The sequence below is a fragment of the Boleophthalmus pectinirostris genome, unplaced genomic scaffold (genome assembly GCF_026225935.1).
Source record: "Boleophthalmus pectinirostris isolate CB_2022bp ecotype Guang Dong unplaced genomic scaffold, ASM2622593v1 HiC_scaffold_20, whole genome shotgun sequence".
NCBI lineage: Eukaryota > Metazoa > Chordata > Actinopteri > Gobiiformes > Gobiidae > Boleophthalmus > Boleophthalmus pectinirostris.
In genome coordinates this window covers 30,385,683-30,405,682 of record NW_026571153.1, presented here as the reverse complement: position 1 = coordinate 30,405,682, position 20,000 = coordinate 30,385,683, and the positions used below count along the sequence as shown (strand labels likewise).

Here is a 20,000-nt window from a genome sequence, read left to right as displayed (position 1 = left end):
CTAAAACTAGGACTAAACCACTAAACCAGGTCTAAACCAGGTCTAAACCAGGTCTAAACCAGGTCTAAACCAGGTCTAAACCAGGTCTAAACCAGGATTTAACAGGACTAAATCATGTTGTGTGGACCGTGTCTCCTCCTCTTCTATCAATAATATTTTTAATTTGATTAAGTAAAGTTTGGGCTTTTCATTTTCTTTTATCACACAAAACATCTTAGGTTATGATTTCCTCGTCTTTGCTTCTCTACAGCAAATCAAGTAATCCAAAGTATTCAGATTACGTTACTCACTTGAAGTAATTTAATGGATTATGTTACAAACTACATTTTGGGATTTGTAATCTGTAATCTGTAGGGGAATACATTTTAAAAGTCACCTTCCCAACACTGGTTATAAGGATGCTCAGAATGCACAAGTGTCGTATCTTGAGTCCAGACCTGCTCCGAGCTGGGGAACAGACAGAGGAACAGTCCGACCAGGAGACCGGCTATGACCCCTCCAACCACCTCCAGGAGACCCTTCAGTACATTCATCCACGTGGAGCCTGGAGAGACACAGAGATCGGCTTAGATCCAAACTAGGACTGAACCAGGACTAGAGACTAGACTTAAAAGGTATAATTTATTATGTTGTGACTCTGCGCCGCTACTACATCTCCCACAATGCACCGCAGTTGTTTCCCGGGAAGTGACTGCATCCTGCCACTAGAGAGCCCAAAAAAACTCATCAAATTTCCCCCAAAAATGTCCAAGAAAAGAAAAACTGATGCAGAAGGACAGTTACTTCATGAATGTTACTGAAGGAGTAATGTGAATGTTTTAACTTAAACCTTTAAATCAAATCAGATCCACTTTATTTCTACAGCACATTTCATAAACAAAAGTTTCCCAAGTGCTGCACAATACAAATAAAACATAAATATAAAGTAAAGCTCGACTTAACTCTACTAGACCTCATTAAGACAATAAACTACTCAAATCAAATAAGAGCAAGAATACTAGTAAATAATAAAGTGAAATCAATCAAGTAAAATCAAATAGACTTTTACAGATTTATAACCGATTTATATACCGTTACAGTCTTAACTTTACAACCGGCCCTTTGATAACGAACGTGATCCAAATATGGCCCTTCGTGAAAATGAATTTGACACCCCTGTTTATGCAAAATTGCCTCTTTGTTAAAGGAACAGCCTGAAATTTTGGACATAAGACCTCATTTCCTAGTGATCCAGAGTGTTGGAGACGTGTGGAGACACTTTTTGAAATATTCCATCCAGTCCTTGTATTTGCAGAGGTCACTGGTGCTAGGCTAGTGCATGTCAATGGCCATAGTTACACTGCCACTAAAACTCCACAAAACACCCCAAACAAATCTGTTATTACACCAGACTGTCCATGTGAATGTCTGTGTTGATGGAATAATTTTAGAAGTAAAACCAACCTTATATTTGAAGGATTTATGTCTGAGCAGCAGTTGCACTTCCTGATAGAAAGTTTGGCAGCGGCGGACTGATATCACCTGGCACCTATCTTACCAGCAAAGTAAAATTCCGCTGCTGCTGAGAAAATAGTCCCTCAACATGCGATGATTCATGTGATGCAAGGTTAGTCTTACTTCTAAAATTATTCTGTCAACACAGACATTTACATCGACAGTCTGGTGTAATAATAGATTTGTTTAGAATATTTCAAAAAGTGTCTCCACACGTCTCCAACACTCTGGCTCACTAGGAAATCACGTCCTATGTCCAAAATTCCAGACTGTCCCTTTAAAATGTTGTTACCTCCTCAAAAACAGAGCTGGAGTTGTTTTGTTTCATTCACACATGTTTGAGTAATCCTGCATTATTAGTTTGTCTACATCTCCAAAGCTCAAAATACTCTGTTCCACCTTGTGATGTCATGAAGCTGGGGTTATTAGCTACCCTTTTTACCCTTTGACCCTATCAGCTGTGGACTCTCCCAAGGCTCCTTATATCAGTTAGGGATGCCCCGATCACATTTTTTTGCCCCCGATTCTGAGTCCTTTAATTTTGAGTATCTGCCGATACCGAATCCCAATCTGATACTTCTATAAAACATTACAAAATAAACTAAGAACAAAGAATAAGATCCAGGATGTTTGGGGATCAGATTGTGTTGATTTCAATGTGTAGTATTTGGGCTGAACTTAGTGTGAAAAATCAAATGTCCAAAACTTTAATTTGATTAACTTTTCTAACCATGCACCATCATTGTTGAAAATGTTGACTTTTCACAGTCTGGTCTTAGTAAACTTGGTAAACTTAATGAACTGGACAAAACAGGAACCAGACCAGAATCAGATCAGACCTGAGACTCGACTCTGCACAATCTACACTTTGTGTATTTGATATCTGCATGTGCATTACATTTGAAACATTTAGGCTCGTCTATGAAATCCAAATAATACAAAAACCTTACCAAATAAAAAGACTGACAGAAAGACAGAAAAAAGCCCCACAGCCTCTCTCCCAGCCGCCCCCCACTCCCACACACCACACACACACACACCACACCACCACACACCACACACTCCCACACACACACACACACTCCCACACACACACCACACACACTCCCACACACCACACACACACACACACACACACTCCACACACACCACCACACTCCACACTCACCACACACCACCACACACTCCCACACACCACCACACACTCCCACACACCACCACATCCACAAACCCACAGAGGAGTGCACACCACAACATCCCAGCGCTCAATAGACACTTCATGCCGCTGTTTGTTTTGTTTGCAACAAACAGCACCGTGCGATGACGCCATCAGCCACAGAACCACAAGTGCACACACAAGTGCACCTCTAGTACAGCAGGTGCTGGGACAGACAGTCGCGCTGACTGGACGTCCCTGAGCAAATCCCGCGCCCCACAAAAACTGTTGTGTCCTGTGTGTTATATACGTATATTATTTTTCCGATACCTGATCGGCACATAATGTCTGAGTCCGGATCAAGTCCACGCCGATTTCCGATCACGTAATCGGATCGGGACAACCCTAATATCGGTATCAAACAGGTCTCCAAAAATCCATATCGGTCGAACATTAAACAAACAAAAAGACTTGTTACCTGTGGAGAAGGCGATTCCGAGGCAGGTGGAGAATCCGGTGATGGCCAGAATGTCGTCAAAGCTGCCGGCCGCCATCAGGAGCGTGGGGATACCCTGAAAATGTAACACAATTAACATAAAACTGACATGTTCTAATGCAGTTACCTCATGAAAAACACACCTGGAGTTGTGTTTTGTTTCATTCACACATGCTTTGTCTGTCTCAATGCTCTGTTCCACCTTGTGATGTCATGTTTAGTTCAATATGATTAGTTCAATACAATTCCCTTTAATGGATCCTTTAATGTAGACTAGGACGCATGCATTGTACAACAGGCGCAGTTATTTGTTTGCCCACTAGAGGGCACTAGACTCACATTCATGTTCATAAGGTCACAATGGTAATGATTTGTAGACAAAACCACGATCAAACTGCACAAAACATTAGGTGAAGTAGCGTGTTATTAGCAGAGGTGGTAGTGTTACTTCAAAGTTGAAGTACATAGTAGTGGCCCAAGAAATGAGATTTGTCTTCAAATCACTGACTACTGCCACCTTTATGAAAATGATTCTGAACGCAGTGCCATCTTGTGATCAAAGTAGGAACTGTCCATGTTAGTGAACAGTTTATTTAACAGTTGTAAATAAATGTAAAGGGCCCACAGTGTTGGGGAGCAACAGATTACATGTACCAGGTCATGTTACGTAATCAGAGTACAAATTATGAGTAACTGTATTCAGTTACAGTTACTGTTTCAGTGAGTGGTAATTGGATTACAGTTACTTTGCTGAAGTGAATGGATTACATGGCAGTATTTTCCTGTTTTCACATTCATTCCACTCATTCCCAGAAACTAAACCAGGTCTAAAACAGGACTAAAACAGGACTAAAAGCAGGTCTAAACTAGATCTAAACTAGATTTAAACTAGATTTAAACCAGGTCTAAAACCAGATCTAAAACCAGGACTAAACCAGGACTAAACCAGGACTAAAAGCAGGACTAAAAGATAAACTAGATTAAAAAGGATAAACCAGGACTAAACCAGGACTAAACCGGGACTAAAACCAGATATAAAACCAGATATAAAACCAGGTCTTAAACCAGGAAACCAGGTCTTAAACCAGGTCTAAACCAGGACTAAAACCAGGACTAAACCAGGACTAAACCAGGACTAAACCGGGACTAAACCGGGACTAAACCAGGACTAAACCAGGACTAAACCATGCTGCTTGGACCATGTCTCCTCCTCTTCTATCAATAATATTTTTAATTTGATTAAGTAAAGTTTGGGCTTTTTATTTTCTTTTAACAGATAAAACATCTTATGTTACGATTTCCTCGTCTTTGCTTCTCTACAGCAAATCAAGTAATCCAAAGTATTTAGATTACGTTACTCAATTTAAGTAATTTAATGGATTACGTTACAAACTACATTTTGGGATTTGTAATCTGTAATCTGTAGGGGATTACATTTTAAAAGTAACTTTCCCCACACTGAGGACCCATATTGCAGCATTTTTTAAAAATCTATGTTATAATGTTTCCTCATCACAAACAGACCTGGAGATGTGTGTTTTTTTTTATTCACACATGTTTAACACACAGAGCCTGTCCATTTAGACTAAGTTCTTCGTTGCGCACTCTTCCACCTTATGATGTCATGAGGTAATACAAGAAGGGCTCCGCTGTGTTTTTAAACTCCATACACCTTCACTAGAATCATTTGCATAATTTCAGCCCTGGAAACTACTAAACAAAAGGTAAAAGTAGTTGTTCATTCATGACATCACAAGGTGGAACGGAGCACTTTGAGATTTGCAGATGTAGACAGACTAATAAATAAATAATAAAGATATAATAAAGAGTTACTTAAACATGTGTGAATAAAACAAAACACAACTCCAAGTGTGTTTTTGATAAAGTAACAACATTCTAATGGGATTTAAAGCTCAATATCAAGTGAAAAAGCCCAGCCCCTCTGCTCCGAGTCTTCACCTCCACCCCTGAGCTCATTCACCTCTCCTCCCCTCTCCTCTCCTTTTTATGAGTTTATTAGGTTATTCTTAGTGTGTCCAGTAGATGGCAGCAGAAAACACAGGTGAGCAGGTGTGTCTCTGAACTCATTTCATTAGGCCCAGGTGAACAGACAGGCAAAGCAATATTCCACCTGATAGAATTATTACAACTGCACTCAGGGAATAATAGTTTTAAAATTTTATTCAAGTTTCTCAGGGATATTAATTAGATTTATTATTTTGCTTTAGTTAATTGATTACTGTTGTTATTTATTTATTTATTTTATTTTGTTTTGATTGTCACTGAGTCGCATTTCAATTCACACTCCAAATCAGATGGTGGCGTTTAGTTAAAACAGTAAAATGGATTTAAAACCCATGTAAAAGTAATCTGTCTTAATTTATCTGTAAAATGAATATTCTGTTTAATTTAAGTACAATGAGAAGCCTTAGTTAGATTTAAATGCAAATGGATGATTTATTTGATGAAATTCCCCAATTTAAGTTGAAAAGTAGATTAATAAAATTCTTAGAATGTTAAATAAAGCTAAATTGAATAAATAATCATTTGATTGGTAATTGGCATTTAATTGTTTAAATATAATCTGATTTTGGGTAAATGTTAAAGTAGCACTAATTAAAAAAAAAAAAAAAAATATATATATATATATATATATATATATATATATATATATATATATATATATTAATTCATTAAAATTTGTCTTAAAATTATAGAATATTACATTTATTTCAAATGATTAGTCATTTAAAATTGTATACAAAAATACGTTATATTTAAGATTAAATGAATTGGTAAAATGATACATTGGTTAAAATTGTTGCTGTTTAAGTTCATGTGTAAAAGGAATATTCATAAATATTATAATTGAAGTATATTAATTAAGACTAATAGATTAAATGGTTTAATGAAAATGTAAATTTAATTTCATTATTATGCATATTTGTTTACTTTAAAGGTTTTTGACCTGCTACTGCTACTGTTACTGCTACTATTATTACTACTACTACTACTATTACTTACTACTACTACTACTACTACTACTAATACTACTACTTACTACTACTACTACTACTACTACTATTACTATTACTACTATTACTACTACTACTACTATTACTATTACTACTATACTAACTATTACTACTACTACTATTACTATTACTACTACTACTATTACTATTACTACTACTACTACTACTATTACTACTATTACTACTGCTGCTACTGCTACTGCTGCTACTACTACTACTACAACTACAACTACAACTACTACTACTACTACTACTACATCATCTACATCATCTACATCATCTACATCCAAACAGTTTCAGTAAAAATCCTCGAGTTGAGTCTTGTGTCTGTTTTCCTGTTTTTTCAAGTTGAACCTGCATTCCTTCATTCAAGACTTGACCCTCACAAGAGTCCATTTTGTGTAACACAGGAGCTTTACAATTGAAAGTGTAGAGGGAGAAGACAGGGACAGTTCACCTTGTCAACACCGTATCCCTCCTTCTGCAGCAGTAACATGGACGGCACCACCACGGCCGGAGACACAGCAGCCAACACAAACCTACAACACACACAACACACACAACACACACAACACACACAACACACACACAACACACACACACAACACAACACACACAACACACACAACATCAAAATACTGTCACAGAGGAGGAGACACTGGCTGATATTCTGGACCCATATTTGGACTTTTTTAGCAGATCGACTGTGGCCCTAAAGCTGCATTGTGTAACTTTTCTGGTGGAGGATCCATCAAATACTTTTCTCCATGGAGATGTTATTGCTTTGTCTGGAATGTTTCACAGTATGGCTTTAAACCAGACCATACCCAAGACCACGCCACAGGTCAGATCTGTGGAGACGCTACCCCGTTCAGTCAGAATACTTGTTTTTCTAGGTATTTTGTAATTGAATAAATATAAAGTAGAGCTGTTTAATGTCATACTGTGAAACATTCCAGGCAGTGCAATGACATCTCCATAGAAACAAGCCAGCAACAGACCCTCAACCAAAAAGTTACATAGCGCACTTTTAATCTCCATCACATGCCAATACTTTGTTTTAGTCGATCTGCTGAACAAAAAATATACTCAAATCTTTATTTTAACACTTTAATATGAAGAGAAAACTGCACAAATTATAACTACACAGATTTGTAATTTAAAAAAAATAACTGTCTGTGGGCGAATTTGCCTCCATCCATCAATTTTCCTCTGCTTATCCGGGGCCGGGTCACGGGGGCAGCAGTCTAAGCAAGGACTCCCAGACTTCCCTCACCCTAGACACTTCCTCCAACTCCTCCGGGGGGACCCCGAGGCGTTCCCAGGCCAGCTAAGAGACATAGTCTCTCCAGCATGTCCTGGGTCTTCCCCGGGGCCTCCTCCGGGTGGGACATGCCCGGAACACCTCCCGAGGGAGACGCCCAGGAGGCATCCGGAACAGATGCCCGAGCCTCAACTGGCTCCTCTCGACGTGGAGGAGCAGTGGTTCTACTCCGAGCTCCTCCCGTGTGACTGAGCTCCTCACCCTATCTCTAAGGGAGCGCCCAGCCACCCTGCGGAGGAAACTCATTTCGAGCGCTTGTATCCGCGATCTCGTCCTTTCGGTCACTACCCAGAGCTCATGACCATAGATGAGAGGAGGAACAAAGACTGACCGGTAAATGGAGAGCTTCACCTTTCAGCTCAGCTCCTTCTTCACCACAACGGTCCGATACAGCGACCGCATCACTGCAGACGCTGCACCGATCCGCCTGTCAATCTCACGCTCCATCCTCCCCTCACTCATGAACAAGACCCCGAGATACTTGAACTCCTCCATTTGAGGCAGGGACTCTCCAAGTGGAGAGAACCACAACCTCGGACTTAATAGAGCTGATCCTCATCTCAGCCGCTTCACACTCTGCTACAAACCGCCCCAGTGCACATTGCAGGTACTGGTTTGATGCAGTCAACAGGAAAACATTATCTGCGAACAGCAGAGATGAGATCCTGTGGACCACAAACCGGACCCCCTCCGGCCCCTGACTGCGCCTAGAAATTTTGTCCATAAACACAATGAACAGAACCGGTGACAAAGGGCAGCCCTGGCGGAGTCCAACATGCACCGGGAACAGGTCTGACTTACTGCCGGCAATGAACACAGCTCCTGCTCCGGTCATACAGGGACCGGACAGCCCTTAGCAAAGGGCCCCGGACCCCCCCATACTCCCAGAGCACCCCCCACAGGACACCACGAGGGACACGGGTTAGGGTTAGGGTGGACTTCTCCAAGTCCACAAAGCACATGTGGACTGGTTGGGCAAACTCCCATGAACCCTCCAGCACCTGATGGAGAGTGTAGAGCTGGTCCAGTGTTCCACGACCAGGACAAGAACCTCGGATTCAGGAGAAGCGGTGTGGTTTGACTATCCTGTGGGTGAGTTTGCAGTGGATTTAAATTACATCATTTGAAGCCCCTTTATAGTAACAAAAAAGAAAAATCCTTATAGAAAATGTACATCTGCAAAGGAATACATGAAAAAGTATGTATTAAGGTGGGTTCAAGCAGACGACGGCTAAAAGTGTATGAAAGGATGTTAAAGGGTGCAGTTCCCGAGGTGTCCACTGTGGGGGCAGTGTTGTTGTGTTTACCCCAGGATGAAGCCCCAGGTCCAGGGCAGCTTCAACAGGAAGTGAGAGACCACGGCCACGACACAAGCTTCAACCAGACACGGGCCCATCGCCAACCGGATACACACCGCCTTCAGACGCACCAGAGCCTGAGGACAAGAGAGAGAAACAGAAAGAGAGGAGGAGTGAGAAGAGAGAGAGAAGAGAGGAGGGAGAGAGGATACACACCGCCTTCAGACGCACCAGAGCCTGAGGACAAGAGAGAGAAACAGAAAGAGAGGAGTGAGAAGAGAGAGGAGAGGAGGGAGAGAGGAGGAGGAGGGTTAGAAGAGAGAGAAGAAAGGAGGGGGTGAGTGAAGGGGGGAGAGAGAGAGAGGAGTTAGAAGGAAGAAAGAACACAGGAGAGAGAGAGGAGGAGGAGCATTAGAGGAGAGAGAACAGAGGAGGGGGAGAGAGGAGGAGGAATGTTAGAAGAGAGAGAGAACAGAGGAGTTAAAGAGAGAGAGAGAGAGACAGAGGAGGGAGAGAGAGGAGAGTTAGAAGAGAGAACAGAGGAGGGAGAGAGAGAGAGGAGGAGTTAGAAGAGAGAGAACAAAGGAGGGAGAGAGAGAGGAGGAGTTAGAAGAGAACAGAGGAGGGAGAGAGAACAGAGGAGGGGTTAGAGCGAGAATAAAGGAGGGAAAGAGGAGGAGGGTTGGAAGAGAGAGAACAGAGGAGAGAGAGAGGAGGAGTTAGAAGAGCGAGAATAAACGAGGGATAGAGAGGGGAGGGGATTATAGGAGAGAGAAGAAAGGAGGGAGTGAGTGAAGGGGAAAGAGAGCAAGAGAGGGGAGGGTTAGAACGAAGAGAATGAATGAAGGACAGAGACAGAGAGGAGGGGGGTTGGAAGAGAGAGAAGAAAGGAGGGGGTGAGTGAAGGCGGAGAGAGAGGAGTTAGAAAGAAGAAAGAACAGAGGAGAGAGAGAGGAGGAGGAGTTAGAAGAGAGAGAATAAAGGAGAGAGAGAGGAGGGGGGTTGGAAGAGAAAACAAAGGAGGGGGTGAGTGAAGGAGGGAGGGGTTAGAAGGAGAGAAAGAAAGGGAGGGACAGAGACAGAGGAAGAGGAGGGGTTAGAAGAAAGAGAGATGGAGAGAGAGGGAGAGGAGGCATTGGAAGAGAGAATAAAGGAGGGAGAGAGAAAAGAGTATAAAGGAGGATGAGAGAGAAAAAGGGAGGGAGAGAAGAGAGAAAAAAATGAGGGACAAAGAGGGAGAGAAAGAAGGGAGGGTTCGAAGAGGAGGGAGAGAGAGATGGTTTGGTGCAGATTGCGGAGGACATGGAGCAGAGGAGAAGGTCAGGAGCAGAGGAGAAGGTCAGAAGGTCAGAGGAGCAGAGGAGAAGGTCAGAGGAGAAGGTCAGAGGAGCAGAGGAGAAGGTCAGAGGAGCAGAGAGAGTCAGAGGAGCAGAGGAGAAGGTCAGAGGAAGCAGAGGAGCAGAGGAAGGGTCAGAGGAGAGAGGTCAGAGGAGCAGAGGAGAGGTCAGAGAGGAGAAGGTCAGAGGAGCAGAGGAGTCAGAGGAGCAGAGGAGCAGAGGAGAGAGTCAGAGTCAGAGGAGCAGAGGAGAAGGTCAGAGGAGCAGAGGAGAGGGTCAGAGGAGCAGAGGATGGTTCTGGACCTGTGGGTTGAGTCCGAGTCCGGCTCTGGTCAGGATTATGGCCAGAGCGATGTTCCTGAGAGCAGAAGACCAGTGCGGATCGATGTAGACCGCGTCACAAATGTACGGAACATTCCTCAAAACCAGACCAGCCAAAAGCATCCCTGAAACATACACGGAGTCAGGACTGAGGACTAAACCAGGACTAAACCAGGACTAAACCAGACTAAACCAGGACTAAACCAGGACTAAAACCAGGACTGACTGACCAGGACTGAACCTAAACCAGGACTTGAAAACCAGGACTGAACCAGGATTAAAACCAGGATTAAAACCAGGATTAAAACCAGGACTAAGACAGGACTAAGACAGGACTAAGACAGGACTAAGACAGGACTAAGACAGGACTAAGACAGGACTAAGACAGGACTAAGACAGGACTAAGACAGGACTAAGACAGGACTAAACCAAGACTAAACCAAGTACGCAACAGGACTAAACCCGAACAAACTAGATCTAGATCCAGGGCTAAACCAGGATCAAAAGTGGACTGATCCTGAACTAGCCCAAGATTCTACCAGTACTAACCTGGGATCATATCAGACCTAATCCAGGACTGTCCCTGAACCAAACCAGGTCTAAATCAATCCAATCCACTTTTTTAAATTTCTATAGTACATTTCACAAACAAACTGTTTCCAAAGTGCTGCACAAATACATAATAATAACAACAATAATAAGATGATCAAATAAAATACTAAAACAATAAGTCAGAAATCAGGAGTGTAGAACTCACCGAGCAGTGGGGGGAAGGGGGGCAGGGTGGGGAACTGGACCAGGCCCATGAGCTTCCCTCCGAGGACGGCGCAGATGAAGAGGATGGTCAGGCCGAAGAGGTTCCCCCCAGGCAAGCACTGTGACCCTGTGATGGACCAGACCACACCGAAGAGCAGGGCCAACAGGCACGCTGTGGACCAGGACGGGACCGGGGTTAGACCAGGACAAGACCAGGACAGGACAGACCCAGGACAGAACCAGGACAGAACCAGGACAGAACCACAATGTTACTATGGAAGGAACCAGCAGGGAGCAGTGGAGCAAAAACTCTAAAGGTTTTTCTGCAGTCTCTGGTCTTCCTGAGCTGCTCACGTCCACCTGCCCTGCTCACCTCCATGATCCAACATTTACATGAACCTTTGTAAGATTTGTATCATGTTCTCCTCGGGGTCACATTGACCCAAAGAACATTTTTTTGTTCCTTCCTGCTCTCTTGGGGCGGGTCAGTCACACCCAAAAATACATTTTCTTGCCTGGTGAGAATTTATTTGAAAATAAATTTTTGGGTCTGATTGACCCGTCCCAAGAGAGCGGGAAGGGAAAAAAAAGAATTGGGTCAATGTGACCCTGAGGAGAGTGTGAGGGTTAAAATTTTGCCCGGAGGGGAAGCTGAGCTCAAATATGGGCACTGGCCTGCGACCTTGTGCCCCTGTGCCCCCTGTGCCCCCTGTGCCCCCTGTGCGCCCCTCCTGTCTGTGGTGATGAGTCTGTGTGTGTCATGGCCAGACCTTTTTAAGACCACTTAAATGAAAATGAAGGTCCTACATCTAGAAAGTAAGACTACGTTTATATGATGACGGTCTGAATAGAAGACAGAAAAGTGGTGTCATGTCTTCACTTTTTATTCCCCCTTTAGACAAGTGTTTTCAGGAGGAAATCTGTGTGCAAACGGTGACGCAAAAATGTGTAGAATTGGATTGGTGTATGATGTCAGGTGGTGACGCTCGGTGGTGACGTAAACACGTATGTGACGTAAACACGTATGTGACGTAAACACGTATGTGACGTAAACACGTATGTGACGTAAACACGTACGCGACGTGTCTAAACGAAAGGCACTTTGTTTTTTTCCGGACCAGGGGGGAAAAAAAGCATTAAATTCTGTTCATCTGAGATGAGAGAAATGTCGCTCTGTTCAAAATAATGGGTGACCAATGAGCTCCTTTGTTTCAGATGCATCAATGACATAACAGAACGTGTGGGGCCAGACTGAATGTGAATCAAACACACAGACATGATTCTGTTTGACAAGCCTACAGGGCAGGTCAATCAAAAAATATCTTTAAATACAAAACTGTGTAATCATTACCTTTTGTTATGACGAGGTTGAGCAGTCCTCTGGGTCGGGGACATCTCTCCTTCAGGGTGTCACACACAGAACAGCACCCCCTCATGTCGTCCTGAGGAACACACACACACAAACACCACATGATTCTATGTTTGGTGCTTTTCATTTTATTTACTCAATGCTGTTTATGTTGTAGTATAATCCTGTTATGGTCCTGGTTTAGACCTGGTTTAGTCCTGGTTTAATCCTGGTTTAGTCCTGATTCAGTCCTGGTTTAGTCCTGGTTTAGTCCTGGTTTAGACGTGGTTTAGTCCTGGTTTAGACGTGGTTTAGTGCTGGTTTAGTCCTGGTTTAGACGTGGTTTAATCCTGGTTTAGTCCTGATTCAGTCCTGGTTTAGTCCTGGTTTAGACGTGGTTTAGTCCCGGTTTAGTCCTAGTTTATTCCTGGTTTAGACGTGGTTTAGTCCTGGTTTAGTCCTGGTTTAGTCCTGGTTTAGTCTTGGTTTAGTCCTGGTTTAGTCCTGGTTTAGTCCTGGTTTAAGACCTGGTTTAGTCCTGTTTAGACCTGGTTTAGTCCTGGTTTAGACTGGTTTTTCCTGGTTTAGTCCTGGTTTAGTCCTGGTTTAGACCTGGTTTAGACCTGGTTTAGTCCTGGTTTAGACCTGGTTTAGTCCTGGTTTAGACCTGGTTTAACCTGGTTTAGTCCTGGTTTAGACCTGGTTTAGTCCTGTTTAGTCCTGGTTTAGACCTGGTTTAGTCCTGGTTTAGACCTGGTTTAGACCTGGTTTAGTCCTGGTTTAGACTTGGTTCTCAGGTGTCAGGAGTGTGAGATTTATGGCTCTGGCTGATAACCTGTGACCGCTCTAAGCATAGAACTTCTAAACCAGGTCGAGTTTTACTTTTACAATGTTTGACAACAGAAAGAAGTGGACTAAACCAGGGCTGAACCAAGACTAGACCCAGAATAAACCAGGACTCAACCAGGACTGCACTCGGACTAAACCAGGTTTAAACCAGTTGGCAATGATTCACGAGATCAAAGATTTAAAGCTGGACCAAAAAGAATGTTTAGTAAATTTTATCAAGGGGAAAAACATTATTGCCCTTCTTCCTACGGGATTTGGGAAAAGATTAATATACTGTATTTTCCTCACTGTCACAGAATATTTCCGCACTGTCATAGAATGGTCTATTTTCAAACTTTTTTCACAAATAAACCGCACCAGACTTTAAACGAAACACAACAGTTGGATGGGTCAGTAGGACTTTAAAGGCTACATTCAGACTGCAGGGCTTAACGCTCAATTCAGATTTCTTTGTGAAATCCGATGTTTTTGTGAGGTCGTTCACATTTCCAATTAAATGTGACTTGTATGTGATCTCCTGTGTGAACGTTAAACAGCCCGAAAGTGTCCCACATGTGCACTGGAAACACGACGACGTCAACAGCAGTGAGCGTCTCTGTGTTTACAGAAGTTGAACAAACATGGACGCAGCATCGAGCACCTGGAGATTTTAAAGTTCCTTTCGTACCGGAGCCAGAACATGAACAACTCACTTGTTTTAAAGGTTGTCTAGAGGATTTTTTTAAGGGAAGAGAAATACAGCGACCGTCCTTGTGAATGTGTGACACTACCTTCTTCCTCCACACCTTCCTCAGTAGAAACATCTCCCACCTTTACTCCAGAAATCACATTTGTTTACAGCCAGTGCACGTTCAGAATTACTGTTAAAGTTTCCTGTCTAGAAATAATTTATCGACCAACGCATCAATTTTTAGACCCTTCGTCTTTAGACGCTTTAGTCGCGCCATCGCTGGAAGGAATCTCCAAGAATCACCACAGTTTGACTTTGCTCCTTTTCTCCTTCTCTTCTTCTTTCACTGACTTTCTTTTGCGGCGAACTGGTCGTAGATTCTCGTCCGATATCGCAACAAACTTTGTGCGAACTGCGAGGAAGGTACAGTTTGAAAAAGCCTCAAAGAACCGCTGCATAAACCACGTAATCCCCACACGCTGGCGAGTCAGTTACACTAGGGCGTTTGATTGACAACCCAACAGCCAATAGAAAATGAGGCAGCCTTGTTTTCTATTGGCTGATGTTTATCTGGCCTCAACCACGTAACATTTGTGTTGTAAAAAGAACGAGCCACGAGTGTGTTCAGCTGTTCTGACAAAGGTGAACACACACATCAATCAAAAGTTTAGAATATGTTTTGGTCAACAGTAAAAATCTGGAAAAAGTGTGGTGTTCTAAAACGTTTGATCGTAGTGTCTTTGACCATGTTTGTTCCTAGTTTGGGTGTAACCGCAGCTGACGCCCGATTGCGCCTTGCAGACACCCTGATCCACAGACTCGGGGTTCTCTCAGGGGCGGAACTAGATTCCAAGTTCTAGTCCAAGATTAGTCCTGGTTTAAACCTGGTTTAGACCTGGTTTAGTCCTGGTTTAGACCTGGTTTAGTCCTGGTTTAGTCCTGGTTTAGTCCTGGTTTAGACCTGGTTTAGTCCTGGTTTAGTCCTGGTTTAGACCTGGTTTAGACCTGGTTTAGACCTGGTTTAGTCCTGGTTTAGACCTGGTTTTAGACCTGGTTTAGACCTGGTTTAGTCCTGGTTTAGTCCTGGTTTAGACCTGGTTTAGACCTGGTTTAGTCCAGTTTCCTGGTTTAGTCCTGGTTTAGTCCTGGTCCTGGTTTAGTCCTGGTTTAGTCCTGGTTTAGTCCTGGTTTAGTCCTAGTCCTGGTTTAGACCTGGTTTAGTCCTGGTTTAGTCCTGGTTTAGTCCTGGTTCCTGGTTTAGACCTGGGTCAGTTTCCTGGTTTAGTCCTGGTTTAGTCCTGGTTTAGTCCTGGTTTAGTCCTGGTTTAGTCCTGGTCCTGGTTTAGTCCTCCTGGTTTAGTCCTGGTTTAGACCTGGTTTTAGTCCTGGTTTAGTCCTGGTTAGTCCTGGTTTAGACCTGGTTTAGACCTGGTTTAGTCCTGGTTTCCTGGTCCAGTCCTGGTTTAGTCCTGGTTTAGACCTGGTTTAGACCTGGTTTAGACCTGGTTAGTCCTGGTTTAGTCCTGGTTCAGTCCTGGTTTAGACCTGGTCCAGTCCTGGTCCAGTCCTGGTCCAGTCCTGGTCCAGTCCTGGTCCAGTCCTGGTCCAGTCCTGGTTTAGTCCTGGTTTAGTCCTGGTTTAGTCCTGGTTTAGTCCTGGTTTAGTCCTGGTTTAGTCCTGGTTTAGTCCTGGTTTAGTCCTGGTTTAGTCCTGGTTTAGTCCTGCCTGGTTTAGACCTGGTTTAGACCTGGTTTAGACCTGGTTTAGTCCTGGTCCAGTCCTGGTTTAGTCCTGGTTTAGTCCTGGTTTAGTCCTGGTCCAGTCCTGGTTTAGACCTGGTTTAGTCCTTGTTTAGTCCTGGTTCAGTCCATATACGGCGCTAAAGCGCATCAGCATCTTCGCAGGTTTTTTGGTGAGTCATTTAAAAGTGCTGTAATAGTCGTGTAATGCTTCACATATTGTAATGTAACGAATGAGTTTGAAATGACAGTAACGAGTCATAAATAACACATTATAGTCTTAAAGTCACTTGTCCAACAGTGTCTATAACATTGTTATCTCCTCAAAAACATGTCTGGAGTTGTGTTTTGTTTCATTCTCACGTGTTTGAGTAACTCTTTATCTAGTCCGTCTCTATCTCCACAAGTACCTTTTACCTTTACTTCAGAAGAGATTGACAATTCCACGGCTGAATGATTGTAGTGAAGATGTGTGGAGTTTAAAAACACAGTGGAGCACTTCCTATATTAGTACAAGACATCATATTTCAGCTTGAGCTCAGCCTAAAATTGCAGGATTTGTGCATTAAACATGTTTGAATGAAACAAAACACAAATCCACATTAGAACACCTCAGAAAACAGCATAATATGGACTTTTTAACCCATACAGTGTCATTTTTCTATTTAAATAAGTGTAGAAAAAGCAAGATATTGTGTTAAAAATATTCAACTTGTAAACTGCTGTTGTGTTGCATCAGTGGGTAAAGTCCCGGTGACCCCTGCCCAGTCTAGATTACACTTTAACTCATTACCTCCTGGCTCTGGTCCTCGTGCGGGTCCGATGAGTCCTGGGTCGGGTCCGCGCGGTCCGGTCCTGGTTTAGTGCGGTCTCTGGACTTGGTCTGGCTCCCGGGCTGCACATGGATCTGACCGCACCCCTCCGCCCTCTGCTCCTTAGCCCCGCCCTGCTTGGAGAGTCACAGGAACGGAACATGACAGACAGACGTGACAGCGCGGGGGGATTAAGGAAAATGTGTGAAAACAGTGACGAAAGCAGGTCTGGATTTACAAGAGCAAATAAGAGCTGATCCAGGACTAAACCGGGATTTCAACAGAATTACACCTGGACTATAGGCCGGGACAAAACCGGGACTAAACCAGGATTAAACCATGGCTACAAAACAGGACTACATCAAGAGTAAACCAGTATCAAATCTGGACTAAACTAGAACTAAACCAGGACTAAACCAGTATCAAATCTGGACTAAACCACGACTAAACCAGTATCAAATCTGGACTAAACTACAACTAAACCAGGACAAAACCAGGACAAAACCAGGACAAAACCAGGACAAAACCAGGACAAAACCAGGACAAAACCAGGACAAAACCAAGACTAAACCAAGACTAAACCAAGACTAAACCAAGACTAAACCAAGACTAAACCAGGATTAAACCATGGCTACAAAACAGGACTACATCAAGAGTAAATCTGGACTAAACCAAGACTAAACCAGTATCAAATCTGGACTAAACCAGGACTAAACCAGGACTAAACCAAGACTAAACCAGGATTAAACCATGGCAACAAAACAGGACTAAATCAAGAGTAAATCTGGACTAAACCAGGACTAAACCAAGACTAAACCAGTATCAAATCTGGACTAAACTACAACTAAACAGGACTAAAACCAGGACTAAACCAGGACTAAACCAGGACTAAACCAGGATTAAACCATGGCAACAAAACAGGACTACATCAAGAGTAAATCTGGACTAAACCAAGACTAAACCAGTATCAAATCTGGACTAAACTAGAACTAAACCAGGACTAAACCAGGACTAAACCAGGATTAGACCAGGATTAAACCATGGCAACAAAACAGGACTACATCAAGAGTAAATCTGGACTAAACCAGGACTAAACCAGTATCAAATCTGGACTAAACCAAGACTAAACCAGTATCAAATCTGGACTAAACCAGGATTAAACCATGGCAACAACACAGGACTAAATCAAGAGTAAACTAAAACTAAATTAGGATTTGACCAGGATTAAATGAAGTATAGATGAGTACTAAATCTGGACTAAACCAGGACCTGATCAGGATTAAACTAGACCAGGACCAAATCAAGACTAAATCTGGATTACACTAACTAAACCAGGATTAAGACAGAGCCATAAACCAGTTTAAAAAGAACTAAACTAAAACTAAATCAAGATTAAATTAAGATTTGATCAGGTTTAAAACTAAGACTAAAACAGGACTAAATTAGGACTGGAGTTGGATTAAACCAGAGTTCTAGACCAGGTCTAAAACAGGACTAAACCAAGACTCATCCAGGAAGACCAATCTTATTTCCATGCTGGCATTTATGTGTCTTTTAAAGCAGAGTGGTTTGCCTGTCTCCCCCTCAGTTGGAGGTTGTGGGTTAGACTCCAGGTTTCTCTGAGTGGAGTGCCTCCCTGTGTTACTGTGGCAGAGTGGTTAGCCTACGCTCTGAGGTTACACGGACCAAGGTCTTGGTCATGAGAAGTTCTCACGATTTTACAATGTGTGAGAGTGAAGATTTTATCACTTTATTGATATCTTGACAAGGACAGTAAATCATCACTATGTGAAAGGTCTCCATAGTAAACAGAAGTAAACCAGGAGGACTAGAGCAGGACTAAGCTAGAACTAAACCAGAACTAAACCAGGTCTAAACAAGGATTAAAGGGCCCAGATTACACTATTTTCTGATCCATGTTCTAATGCTCTTTCAGACTGGAGTGGTGTTTTGTTACATTCACACATGTTTAACTCACAAACCCTGCACATTTAGGCTGAGTTCTCCTCTCAGACAGAAAACACTCTGTTCCACCTTGTGATGTCATGTGGTAATGCAGGAAAATAAAATACATACACTAGATTCATTTGGATGACTTCAGCTCTGGAAATGTGAGTCTTTGCCAAACAAAAGAGTGAAATGTAACATGAAAACCACTCCATGACATCACAGGGTGGAACAGAGCATTTTGATCTTTGGAGATGTAGATGGTAATATAGCTTTACTCAGACATGTGTGGATTATAACATGTCATAAAGCTCAGAGTCAGAGTTTAGTGTAATACAGGACCTTTAACACTAAAAGTAGGACAGTTTAAGGTGTCTATTCTTTTTTTTTTATAACATCTTAATGTTTTTATTGGATGGTGTGTTGTCATGTACAGCTCTTTTTCTGTTTGGCCCAGGCACAATCATTTTTATCTCTTGATAACGAGGTTCTATTGGTTAAATAAAGATAACAATAAATAAACAAACAAACCAAAACTAAGCCAAAGGAGTAAACCAAGAAAAACTCAAGACTTAAAGGTGCACTAACTTTTCGGTTGGGGGTCCTTCACCTTCTTGTTTCCTTGGAGATGTCATTGCTCTGCTTCGAATGTTCCACAGTGTGACATTAAACAGCTCTTACCTTACATTTGATCAATTACAGGTGGGTTTATAGCTCAAAAATACCTCAAAAAAGGTCACCTCTCTACAGATCTGACCTGTGACTTGGTCTGGTTTGGTCTACGTAATAGAAAGGTTAATGCCATACTGTGAAACATTCCAGACAATTCATAACATCTTCATGGAAACACCAGAAATACTGCACCTTTTAAGTACAAAAGCTGTTCTAAAATAGATTTAAAGACGCACTGTGTAACTTTTTTGGTTGTGGGTGTGTCACCTGCTTGTCTCCATGGAGATGTCACAGTATGGCATTAAACATATCCATTTTGCATATACATGGATTTTTCTTGACCTAAAAACATGCATTCTTACTGTGCATGTGCTCGCCTCTAAACAGATCTGACATGTAACTTGGCAATGTGGCGTCAACTGTTGTCTCTGTAGAGATAAATAGATGCATCAAAAATGTCGGACTTCCAGTCACTGCGCAATTCATACTGGGAAGGATTTTCCAAAAAAGTGAGCATCAAACCTCCATGTTTGTTTTCCCAGTGGGATGCATCTATTGAAAAAGTCGATCTTTTCTAGTCTTTTAAACCATATCACTTTTGTTTCTGGTTCTGATATTGTCATATTTTAGTTTTGGGATTCAGACATCGTAATTGTGTGGTTGTTGGATCCTAATAGCGGAAAAAGGCTTGAGAAATTTGTTTGCGAACTCCATAAATGCAAAAGTGAATCAGATGTGTGTGACTG

At 42.5% G+C, this 20,000-nt stretch overlaps 1 protein-coding gene across 1 annotated transcript in view; it reads right to left on the bottom strand.

The window, feature by feature from the left end:
- Positions 1-20,000, bottom strand: part of LOC110169084 (sodium/hydrogen exchanger 9B2) — a 29,001-nt gene that overhangs the window by 6,071 nt on the left and 2,930 nt on the right. Inside the window, exons 2-9 of the mRNA XM_020934600.2 lie at positions 16,617-16,769; positions 12,569-12,659; positions 11,219-11,389; positions 10,444-10,586; positions 8,813-8,940; positions 6,639-6,720; positions 3,129-3,222; positions 438-544 (exon numbers count right to left, since the gene is read on the bottom strand). Coding sequence (XP_020790259.2) covers positions 438-544; positions 3,129-3,222; positions 6,639-6,720; positions 8,813-8,940; positions 10,444-10,586; positions 11,219-11,389; positions 12,569-12,653 — 810 coding nt within the window. The 5' untranslated portion in view covers positions 12,654-12,659; positions 16,617-16,769. The remainder of the gene's footprint in view (positions 1-437; positions 545-3,128; positions 3,223-6,638; positions 6,721-8,812; positions 8,941-10,443; positions 10,587-11,218; positions 11,390-12,568; positions 12,660-16,616; positions 16,770-20,000) is intronic.